The following is a 16,054-nucleotide window of genomic DNA, read 5'->3' on the forward strand; positions in this document are numbered from 1 at the left end:
GTGTGTAGATGAAGAAGATCTCATCAGCAATATAATGGTGTAAACATGTGACTTTTGGTCAAAAACTTACACCATGCCCTTCACAACAATGAAATGCAAGTATATTTTACAAAAATAAAAACATAATCTGGTAGGCAAGTGCATGAGAACACATTTAAAAAATGTCAACAAATATGCCTAGCAAGAAGATCACGCCCATAACAACAGCCAAATGGTAGCATATATGGTAAAGGTAACAGCAGGGCTAGATAGGCAACTGGATAAACATTCAGTAAATGAACTCCTATACCTAGCTTGCATCAGCATGTGGATAAATATTTTTATTTAAAAATACAAATGTGCTACTATGCCATTGGCACTATTTTTTTTACAGGGGGGGTGTCATATGCACTGAGTTATTTACAAAATGCAGGAAGACAAAATAAGAACTCTTTGCTGTGTACATGAGTACATTTCAAATTCATTACGCAAATATGACCCTTATCCATACATGTCATGGATTTCCAGGAAAATTAAGACTGTTGATCACCAAAGAATGTTGCTGAACTAACAAGGTACAGGCATTCTGAGTAGGATATTGAGCCAAAAAAGATTGAAATCACTTTAAAACTAAGTATTTCACGTAATTAATCTAGTGTGTTAGAACTATGAAAACTAACAAATATTCTATTATTCTACTGTTACTGAATGTCACCTTATATGTATTCAATGATATTTCTGTTTTTTTAAATGGTTTTTTCACTTTTAAAGATTGTTTTCTTTTTAAAAAAGTTTAGACACACTTGGGTATAGTGTTTTAACATTTATCATTAATTTACTTTGAATGATAGATTAAAATTGTAATCTTTTCAAAATCTGGGTAAACATAATTGTAATCTCAATTCGTCTACAAATACAAAATCAACAACTGCTTTTTAGGTTAATAGATGAAGTGAGATTGATTTGTGCTCTTAAAGTCTAGAATTGTTTAGAACTGCATCAATTGATCAACCATTTTATCAAAGTATAAATGCTCATTGATATTATGTTTTCATTGGTGCTGGAATTTATGATGATTCTTGAAATGGTCAACTGAAAATTTTTTTCTTTGCAAGTTTCGTGTCATAGAAGAGAGGAATTTTTATACGCAATTATCTGCTGGCAGTGCTTTGATAACTTAGAGATCCCCACACAGTCGACTAGTCAGGATATCAAGTACTACTGTCTTTATCTTATCCTCCAATACTTCTTTACACCTGTAATATAATCACACAGAAAGTTAGTTGAGTTTTCTCTACCAGCAATTGTACTGACAAAACAAGATTCACCACGTCACACCTTCTGTCAGTGTAGGTGACATCAAAAAAGACAGACTGAGTATATGTGCAATGTAAAGACCCTGGGGAAGTAGAAGAAAAAGTTGTTTTTTTTAAAAACAATTTATAGAATCATTATGATATGAAAGATAAAGTTAAAGAGGCCAAATAAAAAAAAGTTGTTTGGTTCCGGTTACCTGACCCACCTAGTTTTTCATGCCAACCCTAAAAATGCTTTTACATATTCGAGAGAGAAAATAAGAAAATCGCGAAAATTGTGAAGTCTCGCAAGGAATAGTGGATGCGGAAACTGACATCAACTTAAAAAGACAATATAAAACCGTTCTTCCAATCTGTAATGGCTGTACATCTGATGAGAAGAAACCAATAACACAGAGACCATATGAATACAACAGGAAAACATAACTACTTGAACTAGACACTCACATATGAAAAAAAAATAAAAAAAAAATTAAAAAAAATCTACCTTTATTTTAAAATTGAATGTAATCGGAACCACACAATATTTTTTTACACTTGATGTTCATGAAAATTAAGTATGAATGATGCTTAAAGTGATGATTGCACAATGTCGAACAAGCTCAATAAACAAATATGTGTTCAGTTGGACAAATCACCTCCTCCCCTCCCCTACCCTAAACAAACATTCACAAGTGTGTCATTGACACATTTACATATGATGTCACCATGGTAGAAATTGTAGCAGTCACATATCTATGATAGAAAGAAGTAAAACACAGTAAATACATTGAAATACTTATCGGAAACCCAGCACTGTATATCACATTAGTAGTCAATTGTAATCAACTTATCAACATCTCAGTAGTATATACAGAAGCTGTTATCATTCAAAGTTTTGTTAGAAGTGTAAAAATGAAGTTCAGCAATTGCATGGTGCCAAACACCCCCACCCCCTCCCCCTCAGGAAATGAAGTTTGTTTATTTAGCTTGTGTGACATCATGCGATCATCCCTTACATGATATGTTTTCTCAAGTTATTCAAATGTTATACACATGTACCAGTAAGGAATGGGACTTGTTTTCTACAACCAGTGACAGGCAAGCATTTACAAGCACAACTACTAACAAACTGAGAAAGGGCGAGATCAATAGTTTAATGTAGGATAAAACACTAGATTCTTATATTTTGGCCTCAGACTCCCACCCAACCCACCCCCTAAATAAATTGGCCAAAATTGAAAATGTAGTGAGTGAAAAATAGTTTGTTGGCACTTTACATTATCTTGGTGCTATACATTTCATTCACTATATAGCAAAAAAGTCTTCCAGTTCTCAATTTGACATTTTGAAAAGAAATATTTGTATCTACAGGTACACAACATCCATTAAAAGTAAAATCGATTTTGTAGGATAAGAACTAAAATGGCTCAAGCCCTCCCCCCCCCCCCCCACCCCCATCCCCCAAGTAAAAGAATTTGAGTCTGAGTGATTTGGACGAAAGCTATGTAGTTGCTTCAAAAAAACTAACACTGTCGTTATGTTGCATTTTTGTTTTGACATGGAATAAAACACATGGCATTTAGTTAGTGTATTTGAGCATCATGTCTGTCAAGGTATGTGAAATTTCATTTCTGAGAATATGGTTGTAGACATTTGGACAGGAGCTCTAGAGAGTATATAAGATCTAGTGCAATGAGTTTTGGTAATATACATAACTCATTAGAACCTCATAGATCCCCTACACAAATTGCAGCACAACTTCACTTCTTAGAAATGTCCACCTCCCCCCCCCCCCCCCCCCCCCCCCCATAATGCAAAGGACTCTGATATTTTTGGAGTTTGCAGGTGACTATTGATATTGTGAAAAATATGTGAAGGTCCTATAAAGGGCATTATACCGTACTATGCACAAATCAAGTTGAACAAAACAATATGGACTATATACGCTGGTTGTTCTACATCATGACAACTCATGTCTTTGTCATGACAACACGTGTCTACGTCACTGGTTTTGCTGTGTTCGAAATATGACTCAAAACATTCAAAATTGGCATTACTTTCCTCGATTTTTCTTTGACATTACTGGTGCTGGTATAATTATGTTATTCTCCGATGTTTTTTCTTCATTCAGCCAGAAAATACTCATGATCTAACGGTTTTATCATTACTCGTCTAGTGACTCGTAGTGACAAAGGCCCTTTAGGTCACTCATATTTTCCTTGGCTGAACAAAAAACAAAATATTTGGGAATAACCTCTAAGCACCTAATTAATATCCTACAGAAGACAGGGTATATTATTTTAATGATATGTTTATGGAAATTTGGGTAATCATACTTACTTATCAAATATACAGTAGTCATGGTGAATAGTTTAGGAATACAGTTATCAAAGAATACCTGAAACAAATAAGAGTTAAATTTAATCAACCCTGATATAACTTTTAACAAACCAGTGTAATTCAAAAACTGTTTATACACAAGGACAGTTCCTTTTTTCATTTTCATTGTTTTCTTGTAAATTAACATCCTATAGATAATTAGATATTGTTTAAATAGATGGACTAAATCACTGTGTTTTCATAGTCAGTCTCAACATGCTGTATGTAGCAATGTAACTGTATCATGAATAATTATATATTACACTGTATACAGAAAAACTGCCTTCAGAAAAGTGGTTCCCTAGTGATAACAGTGATAGCATTATTATGTGTCTCCTAAGCTACACCATAAACACCTGATATCATAGTAACTTTTAATTGTGTGTCTAAGTCTGACTTTGTCTTTGTCCAGCTGTTGAACAATTTATCCAAGAGTTCATTAATCCTGTCTTACCTTCATATTAACCCATCGAACATGTCTGAGAAGACATTTTATTTATATCGCTGTCTACTTGGTAATGTCAAGCTCACTGCTTGTCTAATTGTCTGTTTGTATATGTCTGAATGTCTCTCTGTTTCTGCTTATACATGTATATCTGAATGCCTACTTGGCTATCTGTTTATATACCTGTTTGTGTCTGTCTGTCTGTCTGTCTGTCTGTCTGTCTGTCTGTCTGTCTGTCTGTATATCTGTCTGTTAATCTGGCTGTCTTTTCGTCTGTCTGGCTGCCTGTTTGTCTTTCTACCAGTCTATCTGCCTAGTTGGCTGTCAGGCTGTAGACCTATTTGTCTGTCTGTGTCTGTCTGTCTGTCTGTCTGTCTGTAGGCTGTAGATCTATTTGTCTGTCTGTCTGTGTCTGTCTGTCTGTCTGTCTGTCTGTCTGTCTGTCTGTCTGTCTGTTTGTCTGTCTGTCTGTCTGTTCGTCTATTCACCAGTCTATCTGCCTAATTAGCTGTGAGACTGTTTATCTAATTGTCTGTCTGCCATTCTGTCTTGCTGTCTATCAACCAATCTGTTTATTTGTCAGCTGATATCAAAAATGTGCATCTGTGAGCAATAAATCATCAACCTACTGCAGTGACATTTTGGAGATCTCCTCACTGACTTTGTTTTGGACTTATTCTTGGATGGTTTATCAGAATCTGTGGTTGCTGTCTTTCCACCAGGTTCACCTTCTCTACTTGATAGGGAAGCACTCTCCTTACTGTCACCATGAGTGTTCTGCTGGTTACTAATAGATGCACCATTCTGCGTACCTTGATCAGACCCTATGGTTTCTTGGTGTTGGTGATCTCCACTTGCATTCTGTGTACTTGGTTTGCTTGGATTTGGTTTAGTAGATACTGGTTGGCTGTCACCTGGAGTGTTCTGCTGCCTAGTTGATGCATTGTTCTGAGTACCTTGATCAGACTCTGTCGTTTCTCTGTGTTGGTGATCTCTGCTTGTATTCTGTGCACTTGATTCTGTCTGATTCTGTGTTGTAGTTTTAATTTCTGGAGTGACTCCTACAGATTCAGGTTGGCTATGAGAGCCAGAATGTCTGGTATCTACAAGATTATTGAAACAAGAAATATCACCATTACAGCTATAGCTAGCACTACTGAAGTATCAACAATATGTTCCTTTTCTCAAATTCTAACAACATTGTGGTCTACTTGTCTTTAGAAGGAAAATTTGAGAGTTGCCATCCGGATGAGAAATGGGTGTATTCATTTTTAATTTTTAATTAATTTGATTTTTAATTCATAAAAGTCACTCCATGTTTTTATACTTGAAATAAAGAATGTGAACAACATGTACTAAATCCTTGTTTAGATAACATAAAAAATAGCAAAACATTAGAAAAAGATTACAATTATTTGTTATTGTATGTACGATAAACTTTTTACACACTTTTTTTTTACCTCTTTTTAATTTATTGAGTTACAAACAAGGATTTAGTATGTGTATTTCACATTGTTTTTTTCAAGAAGGTAAACATAGTAGAGTTGTCTTAAGAATTCAAAATCCAAAATAAATACAAATTTGTCATCCATGTCATATGACCCACTTTAAGGAAATATAAGAAATCAACTCGATAAAAATATTTGTGACATACTATCAAACTACTTGCAATTAAAATAATCCATACAAAGATTGTAAAAAAAAAAGTAGATACTGCTTCCCCTTGTAATAGTGTGTGTGCCCAAAATGATGACCTGAAAACAATTATCATTTAGTGATACATTTTGTTTTAGTAGACAACTAACATTATTTCTCAACACTTCACTGTACTTTACTGCATCTACGTATATACCAGCCAGGGTCATGGACCTGAACTACTCTAAACCAAAATATTTCTGTGGTCACCAGATTAGCCTGGAATTCATGTGAGTGGGGGGTTTGAGTTCGTTATTTCCCCATCACAAAAAATCAAAGTCAAAATCAAAATTCTAATTTCCCATTCGTCTGGATTCTAGGCTCTGATCTTTATGATCATTTCTTTCTTTCACACACACTTTTTATTTTGTATGTGACACGTACAAATGCAAGGATCGCTTATATAAATTTGTGGACTGCATTGTAAACAAGCCAGCAGTAATATGAAGGCACCAATGGAACTGGTTGCCATGGCAATTTATTCTTATCATGCATCAAGAACCTCCCTGACATCTTCAATGAACAAGGTATGGATGTAAATAATCTCAACTCCCTACATCGTGGAGTCTAAATTCATTGACAAACCATTCTCTGCCTTCATTGCTGTTGTGTTCCTCTATGGCCTTTCACTTTCATATAATGTTAGTCCAGGTCTAAGCATGGGGAGAGTCATGGAGAAAATACTAAACATTATTCAAACTATATTAATGTACTGCAGTTGGATTTTGTTGTTGTAATTTTGAGTGTGGTCATACAATTTGTAGAGCATACTTTTCCAACACAGAAATTCACAATAATAGGTACGTTACCATGGTTACTACTTGGTGTAGCATTCCCTTCATGTTGATGTACAGCAACATTATGCAGATCAATTGCTGGCTCTTCTTCATCTCTGTCTCTACTTCCTGGTGTTTGTTCTGAAGTGTCTGATGGATCAAATAAAAATTAAATTTCAAAAATACCGCCAATGGCGTTGTAGCACAACTGTAGTTTTTAAAAATGTTTATCCATATGCTAGTCTATGCTAACAATAGGTGTTTATTTGCTGAATAACTATCCAGTTGCCTATCCAACCATGTTGCTATCTTTACGATAAATGCTATCATTTGGCTGTTGCTATTGGCGTGGTCATGTTGTTAGATATATTTGCATACATTTGTGTATGTTTTTGTTCACTTGTGTATGAATTCCTGATATTGTCTTTGCAATATACGTGATCATTTGGCTGTTGCTATGGGCGTGGTCTTGTTGCTAGGAAAATTTACATACATTTTTTTGAATGTTTATTCAATTGTCTATTAAACCCTGTTGTTATCTTTGTGAAATACACCACCGTTTGGCTGTTGCTATGGGCGTGGTCATGGTTACTAGGGTATTTGCATACATTTTTTAAATGTTAATTCATCTGTCTTTCTATTCCTGTTGTTATCTTTGCAATATACGTGATTATTTGGCTGTTGTTATGGGCGTGGTCTTGTTGCTATGCAAATTTACATACATTTTTTGGATGTTTATTCAATTATCTATTAAACCCTGTTGTTATCTTTGTGAAATACACCACCGTTTGGCTGTTGCTATGGGCGTGGTCATGGTTGCTAGGGTATTTGCATACATTTTTTGAATGTTTACTCACTTGCTTACCAGTTGATGTTGTTATTTGACCAAAATATACTGCCATTTGGTTGTTGCTAAGGGCGTGGTCATGGTCGCTAGGGCCAATTTTGTCAAAATGTTTTTAAGAAAATCTGCAGAATAACAGTTTCAGAAACATCTCGCCAAGTTTCAGACTAATTGACCAAGTACTTTTTGAGATATAAGTTTTTGACCAAAAATGAACATTTTTACACCTAATTTGCATATCACTCATGGAATCATGGTAAGCTTAATATTTCTTCGTCCATACATCCCTAGATACATTCCCATTAAATTTCAGCCCAATCTGCTCAGTAGTTTTAGAATTATAGATTTTTAACCAAAAAGACACATTTTTAGCCCTAATTTGCATATCACTGATGGAATCATCCCGTCATGAACAAATCTTACTTTACACCACCTTAAGAATGTTCCCACCAAATTTCGCACCAATCTGCCCAGTAGTTTCTGAGTTTAAGTTTTTTGACCAAAAATCACATTTTTTGACCCAAATCACACACCTGTGATGCGATCATTTTGATTTGAACAATTTCCCAACTAGACACCCAAAGTAATGGACCCACCAAATATCGTGGCAATCGGTTCAGCGGTTTTTGACTTTAAGTTGTTTACACACACACACACATCCACACACACACACACACACACACACACACAGACAGACAGACGCCGGGCGATCCCTATAGCACTACTGAACAAGTTCAGTTGTGCTAACAAAAATGACATGACATTCAACAAATCCCTTGGTATACTGGACATTCTTAGTCATTGCTATCAATATCAAGGCACTTGTGAATTCATAATCAATTTCTATATCATGGGGGAGTAACTGGGATAGTGTGTTTTACTGAGCAAAACTGGTCTCAAGATTAACCTGAATCTGATGAAAATCTGATGTGGTGAAAGCACCGTATGCAATTTCTTTATTTACCTCTATTTCCATCGCTTAGAGTAGTTTGTTTTCAATAATGTTGTTCTCAGTGGGTGCACATGATTATCGCCTTCGAACAACAAAATCGAAAACAGACGACACTAAACAATGGAAATAGAGGTAAATAAAGAAATCGAGCTGCTAGTTTTCACCACATCAGATTTTAATCAGATTGGGTTTTCTCCTACCTCAGAGAAAACAATGTAATCTAAGAAAGAAAAAAATGCAGGGACCATCAGGAAAGATGTTAATAAACAAAATGTTGAATTAATGTTGTAGGACAGTTACATGAAAAAACTGATTGGGTTTAGTTTCTTGAATTGAAGTTTTCTAGTATAGATTAACATGCAACTATGACAGAGAAGGCAATTCCTCCCAAGATGTTTTTATGAAAACTTTGCTTCATTTGATAAATTACTGGTAAGCTCACAAAATGTTACACAAAGTTAAATGAGCTGGCGTATTGTTTCATTATTATGCTTTCAAAATAAGAACCTAAGTTACATACAGTGCTTCATTTATCTTTCCTAAACTGTATATTTTGTGTTGCATAAACTCTTTGGACCTGTGGTCTTCATTGCAAATAAACTATCTATCTATGACAAAGAGTAGAAATTATCGGGGACACAAAATACTTCAGTCATTTTTAAAAAAATGATTGATGCCAATTACCATACTGGTAATTACCTTACTGATAAATTAAAGTGAATTTTATTTAAAGCCAAAAAAGGAGAATTGTTTCTTGTCAGCATGCATATCACTTAAATACCCTCGCATTGTCTTTTCTTTTCATGTTTTATCTAGCCCATACAGTCTGCAGATCCAGGGGGAATCACAAAAGTTACCCCTCCCTACTTCAGTGAAGACAACTGCAGAGCCAATCATGAACAAGCAAATGACATCTGTCCCAACATACACACTTGCTCTAAAGTACTACATAAAAAGAACAGTAACTGCCATGCATAGTAGATTGAGTGACCAGTTTGTTGAGAATAATAATAAAAAAAAACTTTCACATTGTCACACACTTTATACAAAACGTCCTGACTAACAATTCTTCTTCTTCTTCTTTTTTTTTGGCCTAAGAGAAATTTTTTTTTATCAAACATGGTGAATTAATTCACAAAGTATCCTGTCTCTTCAAAACTATTTAACACTTTTATGTCTTGTTATTCATCTTGAATAATAATGATTCCATTATTTTGTATTAAAGTGGTCATATGGATGAGGATTGGGTATTTCTACTGGACTTTTAATTGACAAAAATATTTTATCCTGGCTTCCTACTTGAAAAAATCAACGTAGAACAACATTGACCAAGGTTGTGTTTGTAATTCAATACATTTCAAAAAGCTAAAAAAAAAAAACATGTAAAAAGTTTGTTACTGTACATACAGTATCACAGATTTTACACATTTATTAATCTTTTGCATGTTATTGAGTTACAAATAAGGACTTGGCATGTGTTGTTTCACATTGATTTTTCAAGAAGGAAGCCATAATAAAATTGTTTTATAAATTAAAAATCCAAAATAAATACCCAATCCTCATCCATATGGCCACTTTAAAGGCCTAATCTGCAGTGCATGTAAATAGGGGTCGGATTAAGATGATACTCGTCATGCTAGATGACTTTGACCATGTAACACGCTCACAGAGCTCATAGAGAGTGTCTATGAAACTGCAGTTTTAGAGAGTATTATAGATTTTTTATCTCCTAATGTAAGAGTATGGTATTATGAAAATACAGGAAAGAAATCTGTCACTGTATTTTTATTTTGAGGACTATATTCATGAATATCATGGCTTGACACATGTTGGACGTGTCAAGACACTAGCCCCATCTACACGGCACTAAAAATGCTACCTGAGGCAGGACTAAGAATAGTTTGAAGGTCGTATTGACATAAACGCTACCCGAACTAGTCCTGAAACCGTCCTGCCTTAGGACACCTTTGAGAGGTTTCCTGAAACCCTCCTGACTTTGTCCTATGTACTGTCAGGATGGAATCAGGAAGGAACACACGACATCTACACCATAACCTTCCTACATGTAGACACAAACCTATCCTACCTCAGGTACGATGACCTACATCTAGATGGGGCTAGTGACACGGGATTGAAAATTAGCTTAGAAATAACCTGTTTAATGGTATCACCAAAGACTTATAAATAAGTCTTCATTTACATACAACATTCTTTCTCCTATAATTCACATTACAGAATTATATTGATATTTAAACTATTAATAATACCTTGATCATCATCATGCTCAATTCCAAATGCTACATCTTCACTTGGTAATCTGGGGGCATCTTGCTTCTTTGTGGCTTTCTCAACAGGTACTGCAGGTGCTGTTTCTTTAGACTGTGTTGATTTGGGTGCTGATTACAAATGTAAGAAAAGTATGTGATTGTTAAAAAAGACACACATAAACTGCAAGTTGTGTACACAGTGTCTATCTGAAGTGACATAAATCAAGTTTATCAGTTTTCATAGATACTTACATAAATAAACTTCTTTACTGATATTCTTGTATCGTTTTAATATCAATGGATTCCTACCATGGCAATAGAAATTGTCTCCTGGTATTGTTACTGTTAATACAATTGATGACACTTGGACTTACTTGGATGAAGATACTCGCATAAAGCGTTACCGATATTCTTGCATCATTTTAATATTAGAAGGCTCGAAATTAGTAGTAGTCAGGGGCACATGGACTACTAAACCACAGGGTGCAGCGAGCATGTAATTGATTGCTTGATCGATTGATCGATTAATTGATTTATTGATTGATTATTTGGTTGAATAATTGATCAATTGAATAATTAATTTTTGTGGTGAAATAAAACTTATTTTCTGTGTGATATTGATCAACTGACTGATTGATTTTTGTGGTGTTATAAAACTTTTTCCCCTTCTTTCCCTAGCTACTTTTCTCTCTTTTAGCTGTATTATAATTCTCTCTTTGACTAAATAAAGACATCTTGTCCATTTTTCTCCTCTTATCTAAATTAAAACACCCCTAATCTCATAATTAGCAGGGATCAGTTACCAAGAAAATTTGCTTTATGTCTTATCTTCTGCGAGATTATCACACCAGACAAACAATCAATCATGCACACACTAGTATACTTTTATACTAGTGTGTGCATGATTGACTGTTTGTCTTGTGAAGGAAAACAGAGAGAGTTGATAGACAAATTGTTTCAGATTGTACAAAATAAACTCATGGGAGCAGCAACTATTTTTTGAAAATGTGCTGTCCTTAAATGTCACGAACTCGTTTTTTTGTGTTTTCAAGATGATCTAGGTAAGAACACATAAGGGACGCTCGCACAACATTACACAAGCTCAATAAACGAACACCGTTCGTGTACGACACCCTTCCCGATCCCCATAACAAACATTCACAATTTCGACATCACACATTTATATATGATGTACTATGATAAAAATTGTAGCAGTCACGTTACTATGATCGATGCAATGTAAAAACATGACATGGTAAACTCTACACATTAAAATACTAAATTGGAATCCCAGCACTGTATTATATCACATTAGGAGTAAATTTTTATCAACTTATCAACATCTCAGTGGTAAATACAGAACTTGCTATCATTGAAGGCATGGAAGTTTTCGAGATTTGGTTAGAAATACGGAAATGAAGTTCTGCAATCACTTTGACGCTAGACCCCCTCCCCCCCCCCCCCCAAAAAAAAAACAAATGAAGTTCGCTTATTGAGCTTATCTGACATTGTGCAATCGTCCCTGGATAAATTCGAAACAAGTAAAAAGTGGACAAAATTCACCTGGATATTTACATTAAATTTGTCTTTTATCACCACATATGATAACTACACAGTGGAAGACAAAACTAAATCATACCACATAAAGTACATGTCTGAACAGAAAATAGGTGATTTTCTCATTGTGCCATGTCATAACAATGAGTGTTATGTCATTGGTTTTGTGGTGTTAAAAATTATGGAAAGCTCAGTTATTACAATATTTGTTTGACTGCCACCATACTATTCCAGTAAAACTGACGGATACGGACAGCTGTCCATGCTGAAAGGAGTGCACGATGTAACATACCAAAGTGCCTGGGTGTGGTCAGAGTCACTGTACTGTATGAGCTAGGGCAGGGACATTGTGGTAGTGCAGTTATTCTATACACCACCACTAACTACAAATCAATCCACAGAGGACTAGGGAAGCCATAATACTCATCATTGACTCAGAGTGACAAGACCCTTCATGTCACTCATACTTTACTTGGTAAACTGAGAGATTCGTCATTATGTACATTTGTTACTAGCCTGTTTACGATGCTGTTGAGATACTAAGCTGGTAGTACCTCCCTAGCCCTCGTATCAACAGTTTACAGAACTGTTGAGATACAACATTAGCTGGTCATTCTTCCCTAGCCCTTGCATCAACAGCTTGTTGTGATTACATTGTCAAAGCTGATAAAAACGGATTGAAAATTTCGTTCAATAGCCTGTTTGATCACCGTGTGCAGTCCTTTCCACCATGACAACTAGTTTGACTGTCATTATCCAAATAAATCAGTATGAACATATACACATTACGCAACGTGAGGCAAAACTTGAAGTGGACATGTGTTAATTTACATGTCATTTACATATGGTTAATAATATGTAAATTTAACCCTACGTGGTGCTGAATAACAATGTGGCTATATAAACCACTTGACAATGTAGCCAAGACAAGCTGTAATTGATGCGAGAGTTAGGGAGTTAAGACGAGCTAACAATGTATCTCAAAAGTGCCGTAAACAGGCTAACTTTACAAACTAATGGTCCACAGTAGCACACACAATGTAAACATTCCAATCCACAGTCCTCAAAGAAGAAAACGAATGGAAAACAATACATAATTGCTTACCATGAAATCCACCCCCAAACTTCTTTAACAATTTTTCAGCAACTTCATTATTCCTTGCGTTTCTCAATGCTGCCACTAGTCTGTCAAATATAGCACGAACTCCACCCCTCTGAGTCTTTTTCCAGCCAAGAAGTATCTGATACTTGCACTCTTTGGCATTCCTTGGATAATTATCCTCGCAGTCTGTAATATCTGTTTCTGACACTCCAAGTCCTCTTGCCAGAAATTTTGTGTCTCCGAGACTAATTTTTTCTGTCGTAAATCGTATGGCTTCATCAATTTCAAAACCACCTTGGGGGCTTGAGGCAGCAGCTTGAAAATATGGAAGACAGAACAATGAGATTCATAGCCAAGAGATTGACTAATATTCAGTTTGAACTTCAGGGCTCGAAATAGAATTTCTATGACAATGTTGTTTGCAAGAAAAGCAAGTACACATGTACACATGTACACATGTACATGTATGCTTTGTAAGTCTCTGAGATGAAGTTGTGTCAGGTTACAGTCTCTGAGCTAAAGTCAGTATATTGTGTATGTCTTTGGGTTAAAGTCAGTATGTTGTGTCAGGTAGCCAAGTCTTTGGGTCAAAGTCAGTATGTTGTGTCTGGTAGCCAAGTCTCTGAGCTGTAACATTTGTGATGCCTGTGAAAGCTAACATACATGTACTGTGTATGGAAACTTTCATAATTTCTTTCTAGCTCAAGTTTGATTCAACTTTGTTTAAATTTGTATATATTACACTACATGTAGGTTGACAGTATGTGTGTTCAAAATATGAGACTCCATTACAATTCTTGCATCAAGGTAATACTAATTATCATACCATGCACAAACCAAGATATTGTCTTTGAACAGAAAATTTGGATTAAACACCCTGATCATTCCATGTCAGGACAACTCATGTCTATATCAATGGTTCTATGTTGATCGGAATTTGAGTCAAAACATCTCAAATCACCATTATTTTTCTCAATTTTCCATAAATTATGCTTGAGGAGGTATATAATTACATTATTCTCCAATATTATTTCTTCATTCAGCCAGAAAATACTCATGACCTAAGGGTTTATCACTGCTCATCTAGCAGCTCATAGTGACAAGGCTCCTCAGGTCACTCGTAGTTTCCTTGGCTGGACGAAGAAAAATATTGGGGATTAATATCTAATTGTATCGTTGAGTTATCAACTTACATTTTGACAACAGGATGCATTACACACACACACACACACACACACACACACACACATACATACATACATACATACATACATACATACATACATACATACATACATACATACATACATACATACATACACACATGCTTGCTATGGCATGTTATGCAATAAAGATTGATTGATTGATTGATTGATTGATTGATTGATTGATTGATTGATTGATTGATTGATTGATTGACTGATTCATTCATTCATTCATTGTATCATATAAAAAACATTCAAGGTTCTTCCTCTCATACTCTGCACTAATAAAGAGTTGTCACATTTAATCAGTGTTAATAGGGAACCATGGTAACAGACGGGGAGAAATCAGGAAAAAACTGGCATAGTTCCTAGACATTCTGGTGGGGAATGAATCACAGGGGAAAACCAATAGAGAACTCAAGTAGACATAGAGTTCACTTACCTTGAGGTTCTGCCAAATGTTGTGAATCTGTGTCAAAGCAGATCTTTAAACGGTCCCAAAAGAATGTATCGCTCCGTTTAATGTTTCCATAGGGTTGTAAAAAGTTCGATACAACGGCCTCGTCGTCTAATGATATGGACACAATTCTATTTCTGTTAGCGATTTTGTCCTGCTTAAGAAGTTGCGTCAGAGCTGTCAATCCATCATAATGGAACCTTTCGTCGCCATTTTCCGACAAAAGTACAAAGATATAAGCCGAGTTCTTCACGGCACTTTCAAAGTGATCAGTACTGTAACCACCAGGATGAAAATCCCTTTCGGGATAACAGCCCTTTTTCTTGAATTTCTTCTCCGTTTCCAACAAGAAACTTTCTGCACGGTCTCGATCATGTCGATCGTTTTTGTTGAATATAACAAAGAAGTCGTATTCATACTCGCCCGACATCCTTGCTTGTAAAAGATTCCACTACATACAAAATGAAACGTGGTTCAAAACGAAACATGCAGTTATAATATTGTAACAGTTACATCTTCGCCTCACTCACGATCACATCTGATTCTTGCGACCTATACACTTCCGGGTACTTTCCATATTCTGACAATGGTGGCGCTCTTAATCTACCGACACAGTCGCTTGTGTGCTAATATTCTACGCTCCATGATTTAACTCAAAGATGGTCATGATACAAAATAATGGCATTATTAGGGAGGAGTCTTCAGTATTTACAGCGGAATTAGGGAGTCACTTTTTACAAATCGGCTCACGGGGCCGGGAAGTCGGGGCCATATTTTAGAAAATGGATTAGGGACTGGACGTAAATTACCGGGGGGGGGGTGCGCGACAGAGGGGTTAAAAATTGATGACCCTCCCCTAACATGTGGTCCAAAAATTTATGACCCTCCCCTGAGGTCAGGCTGAAAAATCTGTGGCACCCCACCATCACCACCACCACCACCACCACCAAAATTAAGCATTTAAGTTTTAAGTCATCTTTTTGACATATATAAGTACTGGTTAGTCCCAGGTACCTATGCTATTGAATAAAGATGTTATCCATGGGATGGCTATTTGTTCTGGATTATGAACAACACAGTCACACTGAGTCTAGTCAT

The 16,054-nt window shown here is 35.7% G+C and overlaps 1 protein-coding gene across 1 annotated transcript; it reads right to left on the reverse strand.

Moving 5' to 3' along the window:
* Window positions 1-840: 840 nt before the first annotated feature.
* LOC144435781 (uncharacterized) lies at window positions 841-15,470 on the reverse strand. Its single transcript, XM_078124401.1, has 7 exons — window positions 14,942-15,470; window positions 13,298-13,609; window positions 10,636-10,764; window positions 6,606-6,722; window positions 4,731-5,204; window positions 3,618-3,675; window positions 841-1,235 (listed from the first exon to the last, which is right to left on the reverse strand). The coding sequence occupies exons 1-6, from the start codon at window positions 15,384-15,386 to the stop codon at window positions 3,665-3,667; spliced, it is 1,488 nt and encodes a 495-aa protein (XP_077980527.1). The 5' UTR covers window positions 15,387-15,470; the 3' UTR covers window positions 841-1,235; window positions 3,618-3,664.
* Between the last annotated feature and the right edge of the window lie 584 nt (window positions 15,471-16,054).

This window comes from Glandiceps talaboti, chromosome 5 (genome assembly GCF_964340395.1).
Source record: "Glandiceps talaboti chromosome 5, keGlaTala1.1, whole genome shotgun sequence".
In the NCBI taxonomy this organism is placed as follows: domain Eukaryota; kingdom Metazoa; phylum Hemichordata; class Enteropneusta; family Spengelidae; genus Glandiceps; species Glandiceps talaboti.